This window comes from Centropristis striata, chromosome 8 (assembly GCF_030273125.1).
Source record: "Centropristis striata isolate RG_2023a ecotype Rhode Island chromosome 8, C.striata_1.0, whole genome shotgun sequence".
Lineage (NCBI taxonomy): Eukaryota > Metazoa > Chordata > Actinopteri > Perciformes > Serranidae > Centropristis > Centropristis striata.
This window is the reverse complement of record NC_081524.1, coordinates 302,501-325,000: the sequence shown is the minus strand read 5'-3', so window position 1 is coordinate 325,000 and position 22,500 is coordinate 302,501. Positions and strand designations below refer to the sequence as shown.

The 22,500-nt window shown below is 47.6% G+C and overlaps 2 protein-coding genes across 3 annotated transcripts in view; both read left to right on the top strand.

The window, feature by feature from the left end:
• The window catches only part of pogzb (pogo transposable element derived with ZNF domain b), a 16,741-nt gene extending 10,895 nt beyond the window's left edge, over positions 1 to 5,846 (top strand). Inside the window, exons 16-19 of the mRNA XM_059339938.1 lie at positions 1 to 1,300; positions 1,986 to 2,022; positions 3,287 to 5,765; positions 5,835 to 5,846. The exon at positions 1 to 1,300 is cut by the window's left edge and continues 329 nt beyond it. Coding sequence (XP_059195921.1) covers positions 1 to 1,300; positions 1,986 to 2,022; positions 3,287 to 5,342 — 3,393 coding nt within the window. The 3' untranslated portion in view covers positions 5,343 to 5,765; positions 5,835 to 5,846. The remainder of the gene's footprint in view (positions 1,301 to 1,985; positions 2,023 to 3,286; positions 5,766 to 5,834) is intronic.
• A 5,693-nt stretch (positions 5,847 to 11,539) lies between these two features.
• Positions 11,540 to 22,500, top strand: part of selenbp1 (selenium binding protein 1) — a 17,457-nt gene continuing 6,496 nt past the window's right edge. For both annotated transcript variants that reach the window (XM_059339957.1, XM_059339956.1), the window contains exons 1-7: positions 11,540 to 11,631; positions 14,186 to 14,239; positions 14,310 to 14,422; positions 15,137 to 15,322; positions 19,663 to 19,783; positions 19,870 to 20,052; positions 21,327 to 21,508. In XM_059339957.1, coding sequence (XP_059195940.1) covers positions 11,628 to 11,631; positions 14,186 to 14,239; positions 14,310 to 14,422; positions 15,137 to 15,322; positions 19,663 to 19,783; positions 19,870 to 20,052; positions 21,327 to 21,508 — 843 coding nt within the window. In that variant the 5' untranslated portion in view covers positions 11,540 to 11,627. The remainder of the gene's footprint in view (positions 11,632 to 14,185; positions 14,240 to 14,309; positions 14,423 to 15,136; positions 15,323 to 19,662; positions 19,784 to 19,869; positions 20,053 to 21,326; positions 21,509 to 22,500) is intronic.

Here is a 22,500-nt window from a genome sequence, read left to right as displayed (position 1 = left end):
AAAGGCTTCATCGGCCTGGTGATCCTGATGGGGATCCAGAGTCTCCCCGACCCGTCCCACTACTGGTCCTGGAGCCACTACGACAACAGCTACACCTTCTGCCGTGCCATGACCTTCAAACGATTCAAGCAGATCGCCGCTAACCTCCGCATGGGCAGCTTCGCCACGGACGAGTACCGCGGCACGAGCAACCCCGGCGACTCGCTGCACATCTTCAGGCCGATGCTGAGCCTTCTGGGCGGAGCCATGTGGGACGCCTACCAGCCCAACTGCTGCCTGGCGGTGGACCGGGCGCTGCTGCCCGGCCTGGACGTGGACAGCTGCCAGGCCAAAGGGAGTCCCAGGACCCAGCCTCAGGTGTGGCTGCTCTGTGACTCCAAGTCCGGCTACTGCCACCGATTCTTCATCCAGGTGGGGGAGGAGGCGGGCCGGGACCCGGGCTTCACTGTGGTGCCGGACCTGGTGAAGGGTCTGGAGGACAAACACCACCAGCTGTTCTTGGCGAGTTCGCTGACATCCGTCCCACTCATGCAGAAGCTGTTGGACCAGGGCATCTACGCCTCCAGCTCCTTCCCTCCACCCAGCCCCATCCTGCCCAGGGAGCTGTGGGAGGAGGGCCAGCTGGAGAAACCCGGAGACTACCTGCAGAAACAGTTCGGCCCCCTGCTGGCAACCCGCTGGAGGGACACCAAGGAGATGGGCTGCCTGTCCACGAATGCGGCTCCGGGTGAACAGGACATTGTGTGGAGGAGGTCTCAAACCAAAGTGGGTGAGCTGGACCCCATCGACCGGCCCATGACTTTCTGCCTCCTGCAAGAGAACATGCGGGGCGTCGACATCTGCAAGCAGCTGCTGGCCTGCAACCCGCTGGGAGGAATCCCCCTCGACCGCCACTGGCGCGGCGTCTTCTGGTTCCTGGTGAACCTGAGCGTGGTCAACGCCTTCATCGTGCTGCGGGAGAGCCGCAGGGAGAACCCTCCGGCCTGGGTGCAGGACGGCCTCTTTACTCAAGTCAACTTCCGCAAACGTTTGGGGAATCAGCTCGCCAAATGCGCCCAGAAATACTTTGAGACGTTGGAGATCGCCTCCACCCGCACCACCAGGGTGGAGGCGGCGGATGCTCCGGTCAAACAGAGACACAGGATGGTGAAGATCAGCAGCATCTCCAAAAGGTGCAAGAACTGCAACCTGAAGAACATCCGGCACGAGAGCGTCTACGGCTGCGGCGTCTGCAAAGCAAACCTGTGCAAACAGCTGAACTGCTTCTGGGAATACCACGGCATGTCGCCTCTCAACAAAGGTCAGTACGGTCACTTCACGTGTTTATTACTCCGACGGAGTCGGAGTGCTAGGAGATTCACCTCATCCAACTTTAGTTCTGACTCTCTGAGTCGCTGTTTCTTCCTCCTGTGGCTCGTTATCAGCCTCGGTACAGTCAGTTGGCGTCCTGGTGGTCGGAGTTGCCACATGTAGCAGAAGCAAGATGTGAAAGGCTGTAAAATTTGGAGGGAAAGCATGAAAGGACGAGATCATTAGTCTCTGAGCTCCTCAGCTGAGGGAAGATTTCTGTTCGACAAACCTTAAAGAAACTGAATTTGTCCTGAGGAGTTCAGAGATCTTCTCCAAACTCCAGCTGCTCTGGGTTCAGTTCTGTCTAGTTCCTGGGTTCAGCTCCGTCTAGTTCCTGGGTTCAGCTCTGTCTAGTTCCTGGGTTCAGCTCCGTCTAGTTCCTGGGTTCAGCTCCGTCTAGTTCCTGGGTTCAGCTCCGTCTAGTTCCTGGGTTCAGCTCCGTCTAGTTTCTGGGTTCAGCTCCGTCTAGTTCCTGGGTTCAGCTCCGTCTAGTTCCTGGGTTCAGCTCCGTCTAGTTCCTGGGTTCAGCTCCGTCTAGTTCCTGGGTTCAGCTCCGTCTAGTTCCTGGGTTCAGCTCTGTTTTAACTGAGAATCAACATTTGCAAAATTAAAGCTGATGTTTTTTTGTCTCATAGGATCAACAAAGATTGGATTCATCAAGGACAGAATCAGGTAATCTTCCATAAGAACATTAACTCTCTCTTCAGGACACAATCACACTGTGATGAACGACCTGTGGGTTATTATATTATACACATATATTAGATTATTATTATTATATTGTGATTTGTTCCCTGTTAGTTTTCAGTTTACGTCCGAAAGCACAAGTTGCTACTTTTAACTACAAAAATGACCAAATATTATAAATGTACACGTGTTGATGATTTCATTTATACAGCCTAACATTTAATAGTTTTTAAAGTCAATATGTCCTCTCTGGGCTGCCGTAGAGACGCAGCAGTCACACGGTGAGGACGAGCTGCTGTAAATATCCGTATGTGACCAAAACACAACAACAATCCCCCACAGCGTCCTTTTAATGCATCGATCTGCTGAGCAAACAATAAAAATCAATAAATAACACTTTAATCATCAACACATTGGCTGGAAAAAACAATATCATCACTATTAATAATGTCATCATGACATATCATTTTGAGTTGATTATGAAACTGGCCTGCCGACAGATTATTTAATGGGAAACATCAGTTATTTTATTTTATTTATTTATCCAGCAGCTAAAAAGTTTTATCATTCAGTTACTATTGTTAACAGGAGGCAGAATAAACATGGTGCAGCTCTGACTGATGTGAACCTGCGGGACATGCTGTCACCATGGTTACCAGACGTCTGGTCTCAGGGTCAGTGAGCCTGAAGGGTTAAAGGTCAGACAGATCGGATGGAGTTTGGAAGTCCAGTGGTGGAACCAACTTCCAAACTCCATCCGATCTGCTGAGTCCTGATCAATCTTAACAAGAGCCTGAAGACCTTTAACCCTTTACTTCCCTCTGGATCTCCAGATGAAACCATCAGTTTCTCACTGAGCGCTACGTTACGTCCTGATGGACTCTGACTGAACCACGGAGAGGACTCTGATATGGTTCTAGACTTCATCCTTGGTTGTCTTGTATTAACTCTCATCTGTACCTCTCTTTGAATAAAAACGTCTAAATGACATTGTAGAATTGAAGTTTCCAGGAGTGAAGGGGTTAAAGCTTCGGCTCTGATCAACAGGAGGACGTGAAATGTACAAAAGTGTGAAACTAGTTTCGTTATTCTTTGATCTGGTGATGATATTAACAGAACCTTGTATTCTTTGATCTGGTGATGATATTAACAGAACCTTGTGTTCTTTGATCTGGTGATGATATTAACAGAACCTTGTATTCTTTGATCTGGTGATGATATTAACAGAACCTTGTGTTTTCTGCTGCAGCGGAGCGGTGGAGGTGAAGGAGGTGCGGCCCGGTCTGGACGAGTCCATGGCTCCGCTGGAGGATCTGGACTTCTCTGACAGCGACAGACTGGATGAACTGGACGACCTGGAAGAAGAACCTGAAGATTTCAAAGAAGAATTCGTCAAAGAAGTAAAACGGCCGACGTCTCACCTGCAGCAGGCGCCAGACGTCCAGCCGGCGAGCGGCTCCAGAGAGCGGGAGGACTTCCTGACCGCCCGCCAGCTGAGGATCGCCCTGTTCGCTCTGTGCGACGGACTCCGCCAGGCCTCCAGGGTCTTTTCAACCGAGACTCAGCTGATCCGGTCCTGGCTGAAGGACGCCAGGAAGCGCCTGAGGCAGAGCGAACAGGAGCCGAGGTCTGCGGCGGACAGCGGGGAGTGCATGGTGGCCTGGGTGCTGTCCATGCGGGAGCAGCAGCTCCCCATCACCGAGAGCAACCTGTTCCACAAAGCCTCCACGCTGAAGAAGAAAGGAGGCTTCACTGACTCCTTCCGCATCTCGTACGACTGGGCGGTGAGCTTCATGCTGCGGCACCGGCTCGGCGTGCGGAGCGCCGGCAGGGCGGCCACGCTGGCCCGCGCTCTGCCGCTCTCCCTGGAGGCAAAGATCCAGTCGTTCAGGAACTTCACGCAGGAGGTGGTGAAGGTCAACCAGCTGCCAGAGAGCACGGTGGCCGCCATGGACGAGCTGTGTCTCTTTGTGGATCTGAGGTTAGTTCAGGACAAATCTCGGCGCTCGGAAGCCCTGGAGCTCACCGGGTCCCTCCCTCTGGTCAGCGTGTACCTGACGGTGCTGGCCGACGGCACCATGCTGCCGTCCCTGCTGCTGGCCAACAGGCAGCTGCCGGAGAAACCGCTGCCGGAGTTCGTCCTGCTGGAGGCCGGCCATGAGACTCTGCTGGTAGAAGAAGCTCTGGATCTCTGGACCGCCAAGATTTGGCTGCCGCACGTGTCCAGTGCAACCCACCCGAACAAATCCATGCTGGTCCTGGACCGGCACCGGGAGCACATGGCAGACTCCTTCCTGACCTCCATCAGCGGGTCGGGGACGCTGCCGGCGGTGATTCCCGCCGGCTGCTCCTTCTGTCTCCAGCCTGTGGACATTTGCGTGAAGCTGGTCCTGCAGCTCTTCCTGCTGTCTCGCTGGACAAAGTTCACCGCCGGGAACCCCAAGGAGCTGGAGGAGCCGTCCCCCCAGCAGCTGCAGGCGAACGTGGCCCAGCTGCTGGTGGACTGGACGGTCGAAGCCCTGAAGCAGCTCAACAAACTCCCACAGCTCTGGAAGAAGTCCTTCCACCTGACGGGCGTCCTGCCGGAGCAGATGGACGAGAAGATGGCGAGTCAGAAACCAGAGGACATTCAGTCCGACCTCCTCAGGACCCTCATAGAGACCCTGCTGGGGACGGACGCTTTGGAGGCCGATCCTTCTGAGCTGCTGGAGCTGGAAGACCAAGAGGACACTGAGGAGGAAGAAGGAGGACAGGAGACATCTGAGGAGACACGGGAGGACAAAGAAGGAGAAGGGACAGAACAAAAAGAGGACAGGGAGGAGAAAGAAGGAGAAGGGACGGAACAAAAAGAGGACAGGGAGGAGCAACAGGAGGACAAAGAAGGAGAAGGGACAGAACAAAAAGAGGACAGGGAGGAGCAACAGGAGGAGAAAGAAGGAGAAGGGACGGAACAAAAAGAGGACAGGGAGGAGAAGGAGGAGGAAACAATGGAAACAAAGGAGGAGGGGCAGCCGGAGGAGACGGAGACGGAAGGAAAGGACACGATCAAAGATGTGGAAGACAAGAACGAGACAGAGGAGGACAGGGACGATGAAGACCAGAAGCTGGAGGAGGACAGTGAGGAGGACGGAAAGGACAGAGGGGAGGACAGCAAGGAGGCGAGCAAGGAGAGACGAGAGACCAGGATCGTGATCGGAGAGGAGGTCGGAGACGAGTGGAAGATCACCGTGAAGAGCCGGACCGAAGGAGTGGACGCTGACGGACAGGAGGACAGGAGGGACGAGGACAAGATGGACGAAAGCTGAACATAAGACGGAGACCTGGACGGGACGAGTCGAAGACTTCCACCTGGATCCTGTCTCACCTTTTCTGTGGTCCGTCCCAGAGCCCGGGACTGTTGGACCCCTGATGGACGGACCGGACTTCTTTACTTTGGTTGTTTTTTCTGTCTCACCACGTCTCGCTCAGAGAGAAGACTCTTAGAAAACACTAAGACACTTCCTGTTCTCTTCAGGCCTCTGAGTTCTCTGAGCGAGTCTCTGCAGGATCCTTCTAGTCTCAGTCTGAACCTTCAGGACTCTGAGTGGACGGACAACGTCCATCACCGAGACACAGACCGGAGGAAACAGGCTCCATGTGCTGGGGAGTTCTGCCTCAATATGACGGTTACAGACCGGTCCAGGTGGTCCGGTCCAGGTCATCCAGGTGGTCCGGTCCAGGTGGTCCAGGTCATCCAGGTGGTCCGGTCCAGGTCATCCAGGTGATCTGGTCCAGGTCATCCAGGTGATCCGGTCCAGGTGGTCCGGTCCAGGTCATCCAGGTGGTCCAGGTCATCCAGGTGATCCGGTCCAGGTCATCCAGGTGACCCGGTCCAGACATGGTTCTGCAGACACCTGGAGATGTAACGATGATGATGATGATGATGATGATGATGAAGCTTGGAGAGGAACTTTGTGTAAAACTGTAATAATTTTGTATTTCTGAGCCTCTAGTGGCGAGCAGAGGAACTGCAGCTGAAACTGATCTGAGTTCTGTTAGCAGGTTTAGTTCAGTCCATCATATTTTATTTTTATAACTGACGTTTGGTGGTTCTGTGGTTTGGTGGTTTGGTGGTTCGGTTTGACGGCAGTCTTCAGATTCTGGACTCATTCTGAAAGTTTTGTGTATTTTTCATGGAATCAGCTGATCGCCTGCAGCCAATCAGCAGCCAGGACAGAAGCTCCTAAATACATAATACATTAATATAAATGTTAAAAATACATTTAGGCGTTCACTGGTGGACAAAATGTGACGAATAAATACATAAAGTAGAAATTAAGACAAATTTAAAGGTAATAAATGAAAATGAATGCATAAATAAAGCTCAGATTCAATATAAATCAGCAAATTAATACATAAATATCAGTTTATGTCACATTTTAGTTATTAAATAATGCCTACCTATATGTTTAATATAACAAAATAAAGAGTTCATATTCAGAACAATAATAATAATATTTGATGACTCTGGATGCTGATTGGCTGCTGGGGTCATGTGATGATGTTTTGGTGCTGATGTACAGAACTTTAGATTCTTTTTCCTCATTAATAAAAATATAAAACATCTTCACTTTCAGCTTTTTATTGAAAAGAAAACTCACTAACATCAGATCATTATTAAGTAATGATGATATTTAAATGTTTCAGTTGGTGTGAAGCAGAAACCAAAGATCAGATCAGGTCCTTTATGTATATTTAATATATATATATTTATATATAAACACAGTCATGGTGAAATGATTAGACCTCCTTGTTTTCTTCAGGTTCTCATTAATTTTAATGTCTGGTTCAACTAAAGGTTTATTTGTTTATATAAATATAACAGAAATATCTGATAAAAGTTTAATTTAAGAGCTGATATCTAACTGACATTTAACATGAAATAAAACAATGGTGGTTCAATAACTTTTCCCATGACTGAATTTTTGGTAATTTTTACATATATTTTTGCCCATTTTGTGCTTTTTTGTCATTTTTAGTCATCTTTTGTCATTTTGTGTCTTTTTTAGTCATTTTTACATCTACAGTCATGGAAACATTGTTGATAATAACCAAACTCATGATGAATAAAACATGTTAAATGCCTACATAAATTAAACTCTTATCATCTAATTTTGTTATCATCATATTTGTCCAAACAAATGAACCTTTAGTTGAACCAGAAGAAAACCAGGTGGTCTAATGATTATTTCCATGACTGTATCTGTTAATGAATGAGTTATTTGTTCTGTGAAGGAGTTCTGACCCTCTAGTGGCCATTCGTTAAATAATCTGAATCAAAATACAAATGAAAGAAGTTGAATGTCTCAGCAGCAACACCAGCGGAGCTCCACGGTCATTGATCAGCTGATCTCAGGTCCAAACAGCTGATTGGTCTGATCAGGTGAGTTCTTGGTGGGTTGGAACAAAGATCTGCAGCAGCGGTTCAGACATGCCTGAATAATGAGTAATAAATAATAATAATAATAATAATAACAACAAGCTCCCTGAGGATCTGCTGCTGTTGGTGCCAAACGTGGAGAATTCCCTCGAGGCTCAACGTTCAGATCTACAGACGGATCACAGAGCAAAACGTATCTTCTCTTCAAAGACGAGAAGACGACGGCAGTATGAACCTGGAAGGGTCGGGCTCATAAATATTGATCAGAAGCTCAGTGGAACCCCGAACTGAAAGCCTGGTGACAAAACTGAAACTCAAATCAGGATTCTTTTTCAGAAACAAATCAGTTCTATCGGTCAAGGAAATATTTGATTTCTGCAACTTTCTTGCCTCTAATCCGCTTTTTATGAATCAACTCAACAGCCTGATTGAGCCGGTCACATTATGGTTAGCGCTCTCGCCTCACAGCTAGCGGGTCGCCTCACAGCTAGCGGGGCGCCGGGTCGCCTCACAGCTAGCGGGGCGCCGGGTCGCCTCACAGCTAGCGGGTCGCCTCACAGCTAGCGGGGCGCCGGGTCGCCTCACAGCTAGCGGGGCGCCTCACAGCTAGAGGGGCGGCGGGTCGCCTCACAGCTAGCGGGGCGCCTCACAGCTAGCGGGGCGCCGGGTCGCCTCACAGCTAGCGGGGCGCCTCACAGCTAGCGGGGCGCCGGGTCGCCTCACAGCTAGAGGGGCGCCGGGTCGCCTAACAGCTAGCGGGGCGCCTCACAGCTAGCGGGGCGCCTCACAGCTAGCGGGGCGCCGGGTCGCCTCACAGCTAGCGGGGCGCCTAACAGCTAGCGGGGCGCCTCACAGCTAGAGGGGCGCCGGGTCGCCTCACAGCTAGCGGGGCGCCTAACAGCTAGCGGGGCGCCTCACAGCTAGAGGGGCGCCGGGTCGCCTAACAGCTAGCGGGGCGCCTAACAGCTAGCGGGGCGCCTCACAGCTAGCGGGGCGTCGGGTCGCCTCCCGCCTGCCGCTGTGTGGAGTTCTCATGTTCTCCCCGTGTCAGTTTGGGTTCTCCGGATTCTCCGGCTTCCTCCCACAGTCCAAAAACATGCACTTAGCTTTAATTGGTGACTCTAAATTGCCCGTAGGGGTGAATGACAGTGTGATTGTCTGTCTCTATGTGTCAGCCTTGTATTTAATTGTTTATGATAACTGTGTTTAATGTTGTAACTTGTCTGTTTTTATGCTGCTTTCTTGGCAAGGTCTCTATGGAAAATCTCCCTGACACCACCTGGTTAAATAAATATATAAGTATACATCCATCATGGTGGTGTCGCCGCCGGCGCCTCAGACCGGCTGCTGGCTGCAGGTTCCTACAGGTGAGCAGCAGCAGGTGAGGAGTGATGATCACTAACACCTGCATGAACTGGAGTCACCTCAAACATCACAACAACACAAACATGCTGCTCTTCTTTATCAGGCTTGTTTTGTTGGCAGCTTTTGATTTTAAACCTATTTAACTTGTCGTCTTGTTGTGTCTGGTGTGAGAGACACTGTGTGTGTGTGTGTGTGTGTGTGTCTGTCTGTGTGTGTGTGTGTGTGTGGTGTGTCTGTGTGTGTGTGTGTGTGTGTGTGTGTGTGTGTTTGTGTGTGTGTGTGGTGTGTGTGTGTGTCTGTGTGTGTCTGTGTGTCTGTGTGTTTGTGTGTGTGTGTGGTGTGTCTGTGTGTGTGTGTGTGTGTGTGTGTGTGTCTGTGTGTGTCTGTGTGTGTGTGTGTGTGTGGTGTGTCTGTGTGTGTGTGTGTGTGTGTGTCTGTGTGTGTGTGTGTGTGTCTGTGTGTCTGTGTCTGTGTGTGTGTGTGTGTCTGTGTGTCTGTGTCTGTGTGTCTGTCTGTGTGTGTGTCTGTGTCTGTGTGTGTGTGTGTGTGTGTCTGTGTGTCTGTGTGTCTGTCTGTGTCTGTGTGTGTGTCTGTGTCTGTGTGTGTGTGTGTGTCTGTGTGTGTGTGTGTCTGTGTGTGTGTGTGTGTGTGTGTGTGTGTCTGTGTGTGTCTGTGTGTGTCTGTGTGTGTCTGTGTGTGTGTGTGTGTGTCTGCGTGCCGTGTTTCCAGCGAGCCGAGTCGCTGCAGATCGGAGATAAACAGCCTCGAACCAGTTTCGTGTTCAGGTCAAACTCTCACGTTTCATAAAGTTTAATAACAAAAAGCTCCAGTGAAGCTGAATATAACAACAACAATGTGATGCTGGTCTCCAGAGACCTGACCTCCTACCTGAACCTGATCGGTCCACTAACACCCCTTAGACCACTAGACCTTCATTGGTTCACTAACACCTCTTAGACCACTAGACCTTCATTGGTTCACTAACACCTCTTAGACCACTAGACCTTCATTGGTTCACTAACACCTCTTAGACCACTAGACCTTCATTGGTTCACTAACACCTCTTAGACCACTAGACCTTCATTGGTTCACTAACACCTCTTAGACCACTAGACCTTCATTGGTTCACTAACACCTCTTAGACCACTAGACCTTCATTGGTTCATCAACACCTCTTAGACCACTAGACCTTCATTGGTTCACTAACACCTCTTAGACCACTAGACCTTCATTGGTTCACTAACACCTCTTAGACCACTAGACCTTCATTGGTTCACTAACACCTCTTAGACCACTAGACCTTCATTGGTTCACTAACACCTCTTAGACCACTAGACCTTCATTGGTTCACTAACACCTCTTAGACCACTAGACCTTCACTGGTTCACTAACACCTCTTAGACCACTAGACCTTCATTGGTTCACTAACACCTCTTAGACCACTAGACCTTCATTGGTTCACTAACACCTCTTAGACCACTAGACCTTCATTGGTTCACTAACACCTCTTAGACCACTAGACCTTCATTGGTTCACTAACACCTCTTAGACCACTAGACCTTCATTGGTTCACTAACACCTCTTAGACCACTAGACCTTCATTGGTTCATCAACACCTCTTAGACCACTAGACCTTCATTGGTTCACTAACACCTCTTAGACCACTAGACCTTCATTGGTTCACTAACACCTCTTAGACCACTAGACCTTCATTGGTTCACTAACACCTCTTAGACCACTAGACCTTCATTGGTTCACTAACACCTCTTAGACCACTAGACCTTCATTGGTTCACTAACACCTCTTAGACCACTAGACCTTCATTGGTTCACTAACACCTCTTAGACCACTAGACCTTCATTGGTTCACTTTCTTCTACATTTACTAAACTCTGTAGAGCATAATAATAATAATAATAATAATAATAATAATAATAATAATAATATATAGGGACAGAAAACAACAAGTGATCTGGTGAACCAAGAGAAGGAGATCCAACATTTCTCACAGTAATTTATTACTGTTAGAAAACAACATCAGCGTTGAGAACCAGTTTCAAGTGAATTAATGAGTGAGGAAAAATTAAATACAACATGAAACAATAAAAAGTTCGAATAACTTCAAACTGAAATTATTTCTGTCAAAAACACGTAAAATTATGATTTCTATTATTTTATTGTAACCCTGAGCGTTTATTTATGGTTTTACTCTGCTTTTAGCTCTTTTGTTGTCGTTTTATGTATCAAAGTGCAGAAAAAAGTAAAAGTTTTATTATTGTTACATAAAGGAAGACGTCACATAACAGCCAGGGGTCAGAGGTCAAACAATCATTAACAGCTGAGTCACACTTTGAACCCAAACTGAAGAAATATAACGTTAACACAACACAATATAACACAACATAATATAATATAACACAATATAACTCAACCAGAGAGAACAATGAAAGGAAATAAATAAGAATTCATTCATTCATAAAACAAGTGATAAACACACACACACACACACACACAGACACACACACACACACAGACACACACACACACACAGACAGACACTCACTCGGTGGATTAAAGCATAATTGTTGTTAATCTTTATGGTTTTATAACTTTATTCTCTGTTTCTCTTGTCGATGTTGCTTTGAACCTCTTTTGAACCTCAGCACCTAAGCCCCGCCCCTCTGCTCTGATTGGCTGTGGGCTGATATGAAAGCAGCCAGACTCCGCCCCCCCAGTTAGTTGCCTGTGGACCTGGTCTGAGAGAGTCCAGACCTGCAGCAGGATCACCAGAGACCAGGAACAACAACATGGGTGAGCTGTCTCCTCTCTCTCATCCCTCCATCTCAGCTGTCAATCACTCTGCAGCTGTCAATCACTCTGGTTGTTCTGCTGCTAGATGGTGTGTTTCTCTGCTGGACTCTGGTTGGTCGCTGAGCTGAGACCTTTGTTCTGCTTCCTGAAAAGACTCAGAGCTCCAAAACTCAGCAGGAGAAACTCTCTCTCTCTCTCTCTCTCTCTCTCTCTCTCTCTCTCTCTCTCTCTCTCTCTCTCTCTCTCTCCCTCTCTCTCTCTCTCTCTCTCTCTCTCTCTCTCTCTCCCTCTCTCTCCTCTCTCTCTCTCTCTCTCTCTCTCTCTCTCTCTCCCTCTCTCTCTCTCTCTCTCTCTCTCTCTCTCTGTCTCTCTCTCTCTTTTCTTTCTTTCTTTCTTTACACTTTTTATTGAGTTTAAGTTTCCTGCAGAGTTTTCACATGTTCTGCAGCTTCCCTTCAGCTCAACCTGAACAGAATCAGCTAAACTTTAAGTCTTCAGGTTGTCTCTGGATGTTTTATTATTAATCTTTAGCTGTTTTCTTTCATCTACTTTATTACTTGAGTCTTTTTATCTGCTGCTGATTTCAACGTGTCTGATTTTTCTCTCAGTCTTTTGTTTATTTTGTTTGTGGTTTCTGTAGAACTTTGAGATTTCTTTATGAAAAGTGCTTTACAAATTACAAAAAATGTATTGATATCAAAAAATGTAAAGATTCTTTGTTTCCTCCTGATTTTGGGGCTAAATCCAGTTTCTGTTTCTTTAAGCAGATTTTCTGAGGGACAGCTCAGCGTTATGTTCCTATAAAATAACCGGGTGAAACTTGTTAAACGTTTGTTTACTGCATCAGAACCAAACAAACATTTGTTTGTCTCAGCTGCAGGTTCAGACCACGTTACGATCTGCTGCTGTTTATTTTCTCTTTAACTTCAGAAAACATGTTTAAAATAAAAAAAAGTGTTAAGAATTACTTAACTGTTAATATCTAAACTTTTTGAATCTGACGTGAAGTTCATCAATAACTTTCAAACTGTTTTAATAAAAATGCAAAACAATAAAATCAGATTTTAAAACAGTCAATTTAAATAAAAACTGAACTCTAAAAGAAAAACAACGTCCTGTCCCTTTAAATAACTCCCCTCTGTGTGTGTGTGTGTGTGTGGGTATGTGTGTGTGGGTATGTGTGTGTTATATAACCACATTACTTCTCATGAATCTTCATTGAGTTTGAACAATCAAACAATAGATATATATACATACATATATATATATCTATATGTATATATATATATATATATATATATATATATATACATATAGATATATGTATATATGTGTATATGTGTATATATGTATATATGTATATGTATATACACATATTCCCTCTGCAGCAGCAACATCTTCTTCATGTGTTGTTGTTTTCAGGATGTGGACTGGGACAACACAGACCACCGGACACCCCAAAGGGTCTGTCTGTGTGTGTGTGTGTGTGTGTGTGTGTGTGTGTCTGTGTGTGTGTGTGTGTGTGTGTGTGTGTGTGTGTGTGTGTGTGTGTGTGTCTGTGTGTGTGTGTGTGTGTGTGTGTGTGTGTGTGTCTGTGTGTGTGTGTGTGTGTGTGTGTGTGTGTGTGTCTGTGTGTGTGTGTGTGTCTGTGTGTGTGTGTGTGTGTGTGTGTGTGTCTGTGTGTGTGTCTGTGTGTGTGTGTGTGTGTGTGTCTGTGTGTGTGTGTGTGTGTGTGTAGTGTGTATATAGTGTGTGTTGGGCAGCAGAGCAGAGCTCCGGCTCCTCGTGGACCCTGAGGTGTTCACAGGTTCTGGTCCAGTTCCTGGTGTTTGTTCAGCCAAAGAACTGAAGCGGCTCTCTGCAGGTTCTGGTTCCAGAGCGGAACCAGCTCAGGGTTGGTACCGGTCGGACCAGGACCTGTAGAGTCCAACAGGCTGCTGTCAGACCTGTGGAGAGCCCAGACGTTTGGACGTTCTGGAGTGATGGATGGAGGTGCGAACCAGAACCAGAACTAGAACTAGGTTAGCGTTGGTCAGAAAGGGGTCCAACAGGAGGTCCAGGAGGGTCCTGGTGTCGTGTTAAAGGTTCTGCTGCTCTGTGTTTAATGAAGAAGAATGTTCTTCCTGTTGGAGGTTCCTGCAGCTGGAGAAGTTTTCCTGGTTAGAGAACTCCTGCTGTGGTGTTAATGAGCCCAAACACCTGCAGAACTTCCCATGAGCCTCAGCGGGACTCTGCTCACTGCTCATTCGCTAATGTTAGCGTGTTAACGTGCTGCTATTAGCGAGTTAGCGTGCTGCTATTAGCATGTTAGCGTGCTGCTGTTAGCATGTCGCTGCTAGCTTCTTCATGTTCTGCTTATTAAAGACGCTTTGTGTTGTTTTCATGTTGGAGGTAAACAAGTTAATTACAGTGAGTTTAATGAGGAACTGCTGAATTAATTATCAATTATAAAATAACTCCTGCTGGGTATAAAACAAACAAACAAACTGCTGCTCCCCTCAGGGCTCAGTCTGACCTCTGACCTCTGACCTGTCCCGTGTCGTTGTGTCCTCAGCTGGCTGTGCAGGATGTGGCCCGGGGTACGGCAGCCCGCTGGACGCCATGAAGGGTGAGTTAGTGTCTGAGAGCGTCGAGTCGAGTCGAGTCGAGTCGAGTCGTTCTGACTGTTTGTTCCTCAGGTCCTCGGGAGCAGATCGTCTACCTGCCCTGCATCTACCGCAACACCGACACCCTGAAGCCCGACTACCTCGCCACCGTGGACGTCGACCCCAAGTCCTCCACCTTCTGTCAGGTAGGACGAGTCTCCAGCCACACCTTCTCCTTCTTCTTCTTCTTCTGACGTCTTTAACTACTTAACATCCATGGTTGAAAAAGTGCACTAAGAGTGGTGAAAACAAGAGGAAGTGGCTGCCCTTTACATGAGCAAAAAATGATTTGGTGCTCTCTATGGTTCCCCTTCATACAATAAATTATAATATATAGAGATTCTATAATTCAGTATCATCCAACTGTGAAAAATATTATGTGAGGTGTTTGCTCTCATTTACATTTACATTTACATTTAGTCATTTAGCAGACGCTTTTATCCAAAGCGACTTACAGGAAGAGTAAAAGCAAACAATCAAGGTATAGTGCAATAAGAGCTATTAGTGCTAGTGACAATTCTTTGAGGAGTAGACTTATCATGTGGTCTAGGAGAGAAGATGCTCTCTGAAGAGCTGGGTCTTCAGGAGTTTTTTAAAGGTAGAGAGGGACGCCCCTGCTCTGGTAGGAACTGGTAGTGTGTTCCACCAGCGGGGAACAAGAAGTGCAAAGAGTCTGGATTGTCTTGGACCAACGGGGGGCAGAGCCAGGCGCCGTTCATTGGAAGAGCGGTCATGAGGTTATTTAGCTCTCAAAGTGCACAAAATTGATGCATTTTACTTAAAATGCACACATTTTCTCGTGGGTGATGGATAGGGTCAACCTTGGATGAGTCTCTGACCTTTGACCTTTGACCCTGCAGGTGGTGCACCGGCTGCCGATGCCGAACCTGCGTGACGAGCTGCATCACTCCGGCTGGAACGCCTGCAGCAGCTGCTTCGGAGACGCCTCCAAGAAGAGAAACCGCCTGATCCTCCCGTCGCTCATCTCCTCCAGAATCTACGTGGTCGACGTCGGGACGGATCCCCGAGCGCCGCAGATCCACAAGGTACCTCAGCACGCCGCAGATATACAAGGTACCGCAGCACGCCGCAGATATACAAGGTACCGCAGCACGCCGCAGATATACAAGGTACCTCAGCACGCCACAGATATACAAGGTACTGCAGCACGCCACAGATATACAAGGTACCGCAGCACGCCGCAGATATACAAGGTACCGCAGCACGCCTCAGATATACAAGGTACCGCAGCACGCCACATATCCACAAGGTACTGCAGCACGCCTCAGATATACAAGGTACCGCAGCACGCCGCAGATCCACAAGGTACTGCAGCACGCCTCAGATATACAAGGTACCGCAGCACGCCACAGATATACAAGGTACCGCAGCACGCCACAGATATACAAGGTACCGCAGCACGTCACAGATATACAAGGTACTGCAGCACGTCACAGATATACAAGGTACCCCAGCACGCAACAGATATACAAGGTACCGCAGCACGCCACAGATATACAAGGTACTGCAGCACGCCACAGATATACAAGGTACTGCAGCACGTCACAGATATACAAGGTACCGCAGCACGTCACAGATATACAAGGTACCGCAGCACGCCACAGATATACAAGGTACCGCAGCACGTCACAGATATACAAGGTACCGCAGCACGCCACAGATATACAAGGTACCGCAGCACGCCACAGATATACAAGGTACCGCAGCACGCCACAGATATACAAGGTACTGCAGCACGCCGCAGATATACAAGGTACCGCGGCACGCCGCAGATATACAAGGTACCGCGGCACGCCTCAGATATACAAGGTACCGCAGCACGCCTCAGATATACAAGGTACCGCAGCACGCCGCAGATATACAAGGTACCGCAGCACGCCGCAGATATACAAGGTACCGCAGCACGCCTCAGATATACAAGGTACCGCAGCACGCCGCAGATATACAAGGTACCGCAGCACGCCACAGATATACAAGGTACCGCAGCACGCCACAGATATACAAGGTACCGCAGCACGCCTCAGATATACAAGGTACCGCAGCACGCCTCAGATATACAAGGTACCGCAGCACGCCGCAGATATACAAGGTACCGCAGCACGCCACAGATATACAAGGTACCGCAGCACGCCTCAGATATACAAGGTACCGCAGCACGCCTCAGATATACAAGGTACCGCAGCACGCCGCAGATATACAAGGTACCGCAGCACGCCACAGATATACAAGGTACCGCACCACGCCTCAGATATACAAGGTACCGCACCACGCCGCAGATATACAAGGTACCGCAGCACGCCACAGATATACAAGGTACCGCAGCACGCCACAGATATACAAGGTACCGCAGCACGCCACAGATATACAAGGTACCGCAGCACGCCTCAGATATACAAGGTACCGCAGCACGCCTCAGATATACAAGGTACCGCAGCACGCCGCAGATATACAAGGTACCGCAGCACGCCACAGATATACAAGGTACCGCAGCAGGCCTCAGATATACAAGGTACCGCAGCACGCCGCAGATATACAAGGTACCGCAGCACGCCGCAGATATACAAGGTACCGCAGCACGCCGCAGATCCACAAGGTACCGCAGCACGTCACAGATATACAAGGTACCGCAGCACGCCACAGATATACAAGGTACCGCAGCACGCCGTAGATATACAAGGTACCGCAGCACGCCGCAGATATACAAGGTACCGCAGATATACAAGGTACCGCAGCACGCCGCAGATATACAAGGTACCGCAGCACGCCACAGATATACAAGGTACCGCAGCACGCCGCAGATATACAAGGTACCGCAGCACGCCGCAGATATACAAGGTACCGCAGCACGCCGTATATATACATCCCAGACTGTAAGCCTGTGCCGCGGTCACTGTTGCTGATCAGCCTGATATGAAAACATTCAGCTGGAAACAGTCTGAATGTTGCTTCTTGTAGGAATCAGGTACGATTAAAGGCTGAAACTCTGCAGGAGCAGAGGAATGTGTTCAAGTGTTCAGAACGACGTCTCTCTGCAGGACGGAGAACACGTTTCTCTGTTCTGACATCATCTGGGCACAACTTTGTTCTTGTGTGTTCAACAACTGCTGTGTGGCAAGAACACACGTCTGTTCCTGCAGATCATTCATCAGCCGTAAGAGAGAATAAACAGAGTTTAGTTTATAGAGTCTGAGTGGTCAGCACAGAGCTGCTGCTCTCACGGTTCTGGCTTTACTGGAAGATGTTGCTGTTGGGTTTTTTGTAAAGATTTTGTTTTGGCCATTTTCAAGGCTTTACTGATAGGGAGACAGTGTAGGGGGAGACATGTGGGAAAGGGCGAGGATGCTGGCATCTGCAGCAGATCCTGAGGGTCTCTGAGAGCTGCAGGGTCTCTGAGAGCTACAGGGTCTCTGAGAGCTACAGGGTCTCTGAGAGCTGCAGGGTCTCTGACTGAGAGCTGCAGGGTCTCTGAGAGCTACAGGGTCTCTGACTGAGAGCTGCAGGGTCTCTGACTGAGAGCTGCAGGGTCTCTGAGAGCTACAGGGTCTCTGACTGAGAGCTGCAGGGTCTCTGACTGAGAGCTGCAGGGTCTCTGAGAGCTGCAGGGTCTCTGACTGAGAGCTGCAGGGTCTCTGAGAGCTGCAGGGTCTCTGACTGAGAGCTACAGGGTCTCTGACTGAGAGCTGCAGGGTCTCTGAGGCTCCTGGTGCAGAGGTTTTGGGAGAACGAGGGGTTAATGGGCCTCGTTGTGGGTCAGTTTGGTGCTGACTAATGAAAACTGCAGCTGTTTTCTTAATTCCAGAGAAATAACAGTGCAGTAGGGACTTCCTGTCAGCGTGAGGGTTCATCCTGAGGTCAGCCTGACGATAAACACCGTGTTTGCGTTGGCCGAGTCGCTGCTGTGGGGGATAAAATGTTGCTGTGCTGGCTGCAGCCACTTAGAGATTAATATTTCCATACAAACATGTCAGTGGGTCTGCTGAGTCACGGTTTAATCATTAATCAGTCTGCTCTCCTCCGAGGCTTTAATCTCTCACTCAGGAGGACAAACTGCTGTTTGGGTGCAAACTGGGACGTGTGAACTCCCAGTTTGAGGTCACTGCTCTGCAATAACATGAAGAGTTCAGGTTTCTCAGGGTTTCAACAGGCGGATCTGTTGTTCTGGTCTCTGGGGAGGAAGTGAAGGAAGGAACGGATCCAGCAGCTGGACTCCTTCAGGCTCCTCCCTGTGGACTCGTCCTGGACGGGTCCACAGTCAGACCCACAACAGACTGGAGGAATAACTCCAGGTCTACCTGTGTCCCCCTTCTGCCAAATCCACCCAGTCTGCAGTTTGTACCTGAAAGTCCTCGGTTCTGCTGTCAGTAACTCCAGGTTCTGGGTCTGGATGCAGAGTTCTAGCTCTCTGGGGGTCCAAATGTTTATTAAATAATGTGACTTGTGTAACAGAAAATGTAGTTTATTAAATGACATAATCAGAGAAATAGACAACAAGTTTAATGTTGATTATGCAGCATGAAGCATTTCCACTGCAACACTTCAACATTACAGACAGAACACGAGCTCAGTCCAGATCCAGTCCAGATCCAGTCCAGATCCAGTCCAGATCCAGTCCAGATCCAGTCCAGACTCAGTCCAGACTCAGACCAGACCAACGTTATAATAGTTTGGGATTTTTCTTTAGTTTTAGTTTTAATTTTGTTGTCAATTTTTGGTTTCAAATTCAGTTAGTTTTAATTAGTTTTTAGAGTGAGTTTGCTAGTTTTAATAAATTTTTATTTTTTGAAAAATGCTTAGTTTTAGTTTAGTTTTTATTAGTTGTAGTTTAGTTTTTATTAGTTGTAGTTTAGTTTTTATTAGTTGTAGTTGTTTTGTAATGGGGTATTTGTTGGGTCCAGGTTCAATAAGGTCACAATAAATGTTTCCTTTATTTCCTTTGTCTGATCCATCTCAGCCCCAATAAGTTTATTAAGTCATAAAACCAGATAGATGAAATAGATTTCATATCAACCAAAATGGTTTGGTTTACGGATGAAAAAAAGTTGAAGAATGAAAAAAGTTGAAGTTGAGTTTTAGTTACTAAACTAAACTAATTTTAGTTAGTTTTGGAACCACAAAATACAGTTTCAGTTAGTTAAAGTTCTTTTAAAAGCTCTTGTTTTTATTTTCATTTTATTAAAAATGTTTTTTCAACTCTAGTTTTCGTTATTTTGTTAGTTTTTGTTACTATAATAACCTTGGTTCAGACTCTCTCCACCTTCTTAAAGAAAGACCCACAAAGAGTCTTTTAAAGGACAGAATGTGTTAACTGCAGTGTTCTCTGGGGAACAGACAGGAACCATCCTGACTTTTGGTAGTTTGTCTTCAGATCGTGGAGCCGGTGGATCTGTACTGGAAGTGCGGCCTGGCGAACCCTCACACCTCCCACTGCCTGGCCAACGGCCAGATCATGGTCAGCTGCATCGGAGACCCGTCCGGCAACGGCAAAGGTGAGAATCCTTCCGCGTTCACCGTAGAGAACCTCTGGGGAACCTCTGGGGAACCTCCTGGTTCACGCCTGCTGTCGTCCTCTCAGGTGGGTTCGTCCTGCTGGACGGCGAGACGTTCGAGGTGGTCGGGAACTGGGAGCACGAGGGGGAGGCGGCGCCCTTCGGATACGACTTCTGGTACCAACCGCGCCACAACGTGATGATCAGCACGGAGTGGGGCGCGCCCAAAGCCCTGGCAGGGGGCTTCAACCCCGCCCACGTCAAAGAAGGTGACTCAGCACCTGTCTGTCTCTCTCCCACCTGTCTGTCTCTCTCTCTCCACCTGTCTGTCTCTCTCCCCACCTGTCTGTCTCTCTCCCACCTGTCTGTCTCTCTCCCCACCTGTCTGTCTCTCTCTCTCTCCACCTGTCTGTCTCTCTCCCACCTGTCTGTCTCTCCCCCCCCACCTGTCTGTCTCTCTCCCACCTGTCTGTCTCTCTCCACCTGTCTGTCTCTCTCTCCACTTTTCCTTGCCGTACCCGTTCTCTCTTTATGACCGTTAAGATGCCAGTGAATGTCATCTCCAGCCTGTTCCCAGAGCCTCCAGGTTTCAGGTTTATAAGACTCCAGTGAGGACCGAAGGGTTCCAGGTTCTGATCCTAGTCAGGTCTCAGTAACAGGGTTCTTGGATTAGAACCCTAATTCTAACGAGGCTCCAGGTTCCCTGGGTGCCTGTATGGATCCAGTACCGCAGAGTTTCAGATTCAGGTTCTATGTTCAGAGAAAAACATTCGGAGAGACAAGACTTAAGAACTGATGATGGCGAGAAGTTCAGAGAATTGTTGAGCTATAAAAACTTCGAGTTAGAGCTGCACGATTATGGCCAAAATGATAATCACAATTATTTTTGATCAATATTGTAATCACGATTATTAATCACGATTACTTTTCTTAACGAGCCTCCAGCCCCCTCGCTCTTACTCTTCTTAACGAGCCTCCAGCCCCCTCATTCTTACTCTTCTTAACGAGCCTCCAGCCCCCTCATTCTTACTCTTCTTAACGAGCCTCCAGCCCCCTCGTTCTTATTCTTCTTAACAAGCGTGGGGGCCGGAGGCTCGTTAAGAAAAGTAACAACGAGTCTCCAAAAGTCTTCAATAACACCAGAAAAAATAATTGGATTTGTCATCAGTCGCTTTAAATTTTTTTTATAATTGTGCAGTCCTAGTGACACACAGTCATACACAACACAACAACACAACACACGACAACACACAGTCCAGGACCACCGCCACTACACAACAACACAACACAGTCATACACACACTTCCTGTGGTCTATGTCTAGTACCATCAGGTTGAATGCACTTATTGTAAGTCGCTTTGGACAAAAGCGTCTGCTAAATGACATGTAATGTAACACAACAACAACACAGTCATACACAACAACACAACACAGTCTGTGTTGTGTTGTTGTGTATGACTGTGTTGTTGTTGTTGTTGTTGTGTATGACTGTGTTGTTGTTGTTGTTGTTGTGTATGACTCTGTTGTTGTGTTGTTGTTCCAGGACTCTACGGTCAGTGCCTCCATGTCTGGGACTGGACCAGCCACAGGAAGCTGCAGACTCTGGACCTGGGGGAGGACGGAGCCATCCCCCTGGAGGTCCGCTTCCTCCACGAGCCCAGCGCCCCCCAGGGATACGTAGGATGTGCTCTACGGGGAACCGTCTTCAGGTTCTACAAGACACCGGTCAGTTCCTCCAGGTTCTAGATCTAAGACTATATAGTCAGTTCCTCCAGGTTCTTTTTTTTTTTAAACTGTAATGTTTATTAGGTTTTTTTTTCATGTACACAAGAGACATACACAACAAAAGAAAAAAACACTTAACATTAATAAAACAGTATCAACATTCATGGCTGCGGGTTTCCATATTCTACAAAATCAGATTCATACAGTTTACAGTTCACATGTCTTTCGTTATGTCATACAGCACCATTTTTTCCACTTTGAAATAGAAACATCTTCCTTCAGTCCAAGTTGGTAGGTCATTTTTTCCATCCAGTATATTTCTCTTCCAGTCCCTAGCCATTGTTCTATGGGAGGAGATTCAGTCTGGTACCAGTTCCTTGTTATTGTCTTCTTGGTCGCAACCAGCAGCAACTTGACTATATAACTATCATTACCAGTTACACTTTCAATTACATTTCGAAGGTACATAATTTTACTTTCATTTGGTATTTCATACCCCAATTATCTTTAATTATGGCACCGACGCCATCCCAAAAGGAGCGCAGGCTGGGGCACATCCAGGAAATATGTGCATGCTTAGCCTCTTTGCTCCCACATGCAACAACATAGTTGTTCTGTAGCACTTTGTCGACTTTTAATCTTGGGTGTGATAAAGAAACGGGTCAAATTTTTCCACCCAAATTCCCTCCATGTTTGTGAACTTGTAGTGGAGTGTGGTGTTTCACACACATCAAGCCATTCCTCAGCTCCTTCTCCCATCTAGCCCTATACTAATGTAATCAGCTGAAGCACCCGTACAATCTCTCAGGTTTTGATATAGTACAGATACCACCTTGATTTTTGACCCATTATACACTCGCATTAGTACATCTATCACTCCGTTTAATATTTTTGAGCTCCCTTTTTCCTTTATGAAATAATCCCTTAGCTGTAAGTATCTAAAAAAATCATCATTTTTTAACCCAGATGTTTCCCTAAGGTCCTGAAAAGAC